Source organism: Sycon ciliatum, chromosome 8 (assembly GCF_964019385.1).
Source record: "Sycon ciliatum chromosome 8, ocSycCili1.1, whole genome shotgun sequence".
Lineage (NCBI taxonomy): Eukaryota > Metazoa > Porifera > Calcarea > Leucosolenida > Sycettidae > Sycon > Sycon ciliatum.
The window spans coordinates 12,383,071-12,387,198 of NC_088650.1; the positions used below are offsets into that span (position 1 = coordinate 12,383,071).

At 46.2% G+C, this 4,128-nt stretch overlaps 1 protein-coding gene across 1 annotated transcript; it reads right to left on the reverse strand.

Annotated features, from left to right (window-relative positions):
- Positions 1-1,554: 1,554 nt before the first annotated feature.
- LOC135823461 (eukaryotic initiation factor 4A-III-like) lies at positions 1,555-3,111 on the reverse strand. The gene has a single exon (XM_065336310.1). The coding sequence runs from the start codon at positions 3,028-3,030 to the stop codon at positions 1,825-1,827; it is 1,206 nt and encodes a 401-aa protein (XP_065192382.1). The 5' UTR covers positions 3,031-3,111; the 3' UTR covers positions 1,555-1,824.
- Positions 3,112-4,128: the final 1,017 nt, after the last annotated feature.

Consider the following 4,128-nt stretch of genomic DNA (forward strand, 5'->3'; position numbering starts at 1 on the left):
GAAGACGAACAGTATGAAGTTCAAATGGTTTTGAACACTCGTACCACCAACTATACCACTTTCAATAAATCGTGACGCCATTTTGTTTTACATGAATATCGCGGATTGTCGTGCGTACCATCAAGAGTACATAACACACACTGTGTAGTTAACTAGTTATGTACTCTTGGTACCTAGTACCTGTACATAGGTGCCATCATTTTTCTTTGTTTCAATAAAATATTCTAACGTACCATCAAGAGTTCATAACCCCGGGGGTTATGAACTCTTGGTACCATGCATACCCCGGACCCTTGTAATTGTGCGTACACGCCGTAGATCTACGGTGATGCATGGAGGGGGGGGGGGGGTCAAGCAGCTGCTTGACAACTACCGTTACCATGGTTACTTGATGAAGGGGGGGGGGGGGAGGGCAAGGAGCTGCACGGCATGCATACATGAATGATGAAGCCAAGACCAGACACTTGCAACTTCGGAGTAAAACAGATCTACCATACTCTCCATGATGAAGCTCGAAGCCGAGTGAGAAAAAGAAAAACGATAACATCCAAAAGCGCTACAGGGTCGTCCACAAAATTGTTTAGAGAGAAATTGACCATATTGCCTGGGGAAATGAACAAGCTATCGTCTTTAACGACACAAGGCTAATCTTTCAATATACGTGTAGATCTGGTACTGTAGGTACATGTGGCAGGGAAGGCAAAAAATAAAAGAAAAACAGAACTTCCACAATGGAGCCGGTCTCCCCTTTGCAAAGACCAAAGATGGCAGACATTTCCAACATGGACTTTGATGTTACAATCAGCGATGAGCTTCTTGGGGAAGCAGTGCAATATGTATAACGTTAGTGAAGCACTTGGCACTCAAATTAGTTGGTTGTAACGTTTAAGTCATTTCAATTTTTCACACTAAACGTACTATAAGGTTTCCTCACTACAACCTCTCCAATTATTTGAGTAGAAAGGTAGTTTTTGCTGGAAGATACACCCAGGGTGCTCCAATGCCGTGGATGAGGCAGAGCGGACTACAGAGTGCAACAGAACAACACGGCTATTCATGCTCAGTACCGCAATCATCACTGACATCAGGCAACAGTTGCTTGATGGCGGTACTAAGCATGGAACTCCAGAGTTGCAACAAATGTAGCCGCTTGTTACACTGTTGTACTGTGCAGTTACTAACATTTTAAGCGACATTCTACCGTCAACCTTATAGCCGATCTCTACCTGTACGACAATAGGTAATGGACTAATGCAGTGTACATGAAGCCAAGACTGAGCAGGTCGAATGAGTTACTGTGAATGCTGTCACGGCGATATTCCTACAGTTATACACCACTATATAGAAGTCGAAAGACCAAAGCCAGTAAATGTCATGCATTGCAAATCCAAATCCCACATTACCTCTTCCAGCGTCATTCAACTGGAAGTGCCACACTCTGATTCTGGTTCTGACGGCCCTTTTCTCAGAGACTGAGAGTAGTCATTGGAAGTAGTCTCCAATGACTACGATACAGGCATTAAGGTACACGCTGATCACCGCGTTGCACAAAAATCACACGTTACATGGTCCAATCTTGGCTTACGCGTTACACACGATGTATGTACAAAACGTTACAATCATCACTTTTTAACTTCATGCAAATTTTATAAAACAACGGAATTTTCAAGTACGACACATTTCATGGATGTCTGTGAGAAAAGATGACAAGAGACATAAAAGTAAAAAGATACACTTCATGCAAATCGAAGCCAACTCTACTGTCAGATGCCTATGCTACAAGACTATGATGTGGAACAAACTCGCCATACCTGTGTGGAAAAACTAGATGAGATCGGCAACATTCATTGGCATTTCATCAATTTGCGTACTGTAGTACTGCTCGATATCACGGAGAATGCGGATGTCATCACTCTTCACAAAGTTGATGGCAACACCCTTGCGACCGTAGCGACCTGATCGACCGATGCGATGGATGTACAACTCACGGTTGTTGGGCAGATCGTAGTTGATCACCAGCGATACTTGCTGCACATCAAGATCTCGTGCCAAGACATCTGTTGAAATCAAGACATGGCTGTCACCAGCTCGGAACTTCTTCATGATGGCTTCCCTCTCTTTCTGTGGCATGTCTCCATGCATTGATGCTACTGTGAAGTTGGCCTCCACCATCTTCTCGTTCAGCCAATCAACCTTTCTCTTGGTGTTGCAGAAGATGACGGCCTGTGTACTGGTGAGTGTGTCGTACAAATCACACAGAGTATCGAACTTCCATTCCTCTCTCTCGACAGCAACAAAGAACTGCTTGATACCCTCCAGGGTCAGTTCATCACGCTTTACAAGAATGCGAATGGGATTGCTCATAAACTTGTGGGTCATTTCAAGAATCTCATGAGGAAGAGTAGCGCTGATAAAAACGACTTGCGTGCCTGGTGGCAAATAACGGTACACCTCGTAGACCTGCTCCTTGAATCCTTTGTTCAACATCTCATCAGCCTCATCCAATACCAGCATCTTGATGGAGCGAGTACGCAATGCACGGCGAGAAATCATGTCACGAACGCGGCCCGGCGTTCCAGACACTATGTGTTGGCCATACTCTAGCTTCCGGATATCCTCTCCAACATTGGTACCACCAATGCACGAATGAACCTGCACATTCATATGGTCTCCAAGTGCTAAAACCACTCTCTGAATCTGTGTTGCCAACTCACGAGTCGGTGAGAGGGCTAGAACCTGCGTTTCACGAAGCTGGGTGTCCAAAATCTGCAATGAAGAGATTGAGAAAGTAGCTGTCTTTCCAGTACCGGTCTGTGCCTGCGCAATCACATCTCTTCCACTGGTTATTGGTTTGATGGACCGTTGCTGAATAGCAGATGGCTTCTCAAAGCCGTAAGCATAAATTCCTCGCAAAAGTTCCTCACGTAGACCCATACTATCAAAGGTCGGTGTAACTTGCACTTCCTCTGAGGTTTCGAACACGACATTTGATAGGTCTGCATCGTTCCCCTTCACTTTCCTGGTCGCCATTGTGCCGAACCTTCATTGCCACTTCAAAGCAAATCGAACGGCGAAGGAAGAACATTCATCGCCCGACAAGATTGTGGCCGTGGAGTTAGGGAGTTTTGAAGCGCTTTTACTTCCAAATTTTGTTGCCATGGCAGCAGTGACCCGTGCCACGTGCAAAAAAAGTGCAAAAAATTCTTTCCCAAAGGATTTCTTTGCTGTTGCAGTTTCGAGCGCGAAGCACAATGGGGAACAAGAAGAGCAGGTCGTGCAAGCGTCCTGCAAAGAGAAGATTCTCACTGCACGCAGCACCTGTCCAGGAAGCTGCTGAGGGAGTGTATGAAGCTGAAGCAGTGCCAGAGTCCGCCTCGAAGCGCAAGTTGTACGATGGCGTTCCAAAAATATGAATACAGTGATCATAATAAAAATTAATGGATTCAACTGAGCGATAGTGAGTCGGATTCGGAGGAGAGCTTTGATGGATGTGCGCTGGCCTCGAACTCAGACAGTTGCTCCCTCGAGTGATTCCTCGTTCTCTGAAGACTGTCATGGCCCAATCGCTGAAAGTTGTGATTCAGACGCCACTGGACTTGAATTGTTTACGAAATTTGATTTTCTCTGCTTGCTCGTGTAAAATACTGTGGAGGTGAGCTGACCATTGCTGAAACTGCACGTTCTGGCCTTGCATCCACTGTCAGAATCACATGCTGCAATGAAGAGCCAGTGTTCAGCAGGCACCAGCCTGCCAGTGGTGGAGAAGTCAGGACAGTTTTATGAGTGCAATCGCCGCAGTGTTCTGGCATTGCGCACGCTGGGAATTGGCCATGTTGGCTGGCAATTTTTTTGCGGCCTCATGAATTTGCCCCACCTGTTCAGCTATCTGCATTCCAGCGGCACCAGCGAGCATTGTGCAAGGCGGCAAGGTCAGTTGCGCAAATCAGCATGAACGAAGCAGCAGATGAACAAGACAATGGACAGGCCTAAGCATATAACTGCTGTCACCTATGATGGTACGTGAATGAAGCGCGGGTTTTCCTCCCTACACTGTGCGTTTACGGCAATTGACTGGCAAGTCGGGAAGGTCCTTGATGTGCATCTAGCTTCCAAGTACTGCCATGGCTT

What these genes read in the sequence shown, in the direction of transcription:
- LOC135823461 (XM_065336310.1), bottom strand. Translation starts at nt 3,030, where the DNA reads ATGGCGACCAGGAAAGTGAAGGGGAACGATGCAGACCTATCAAATGTC.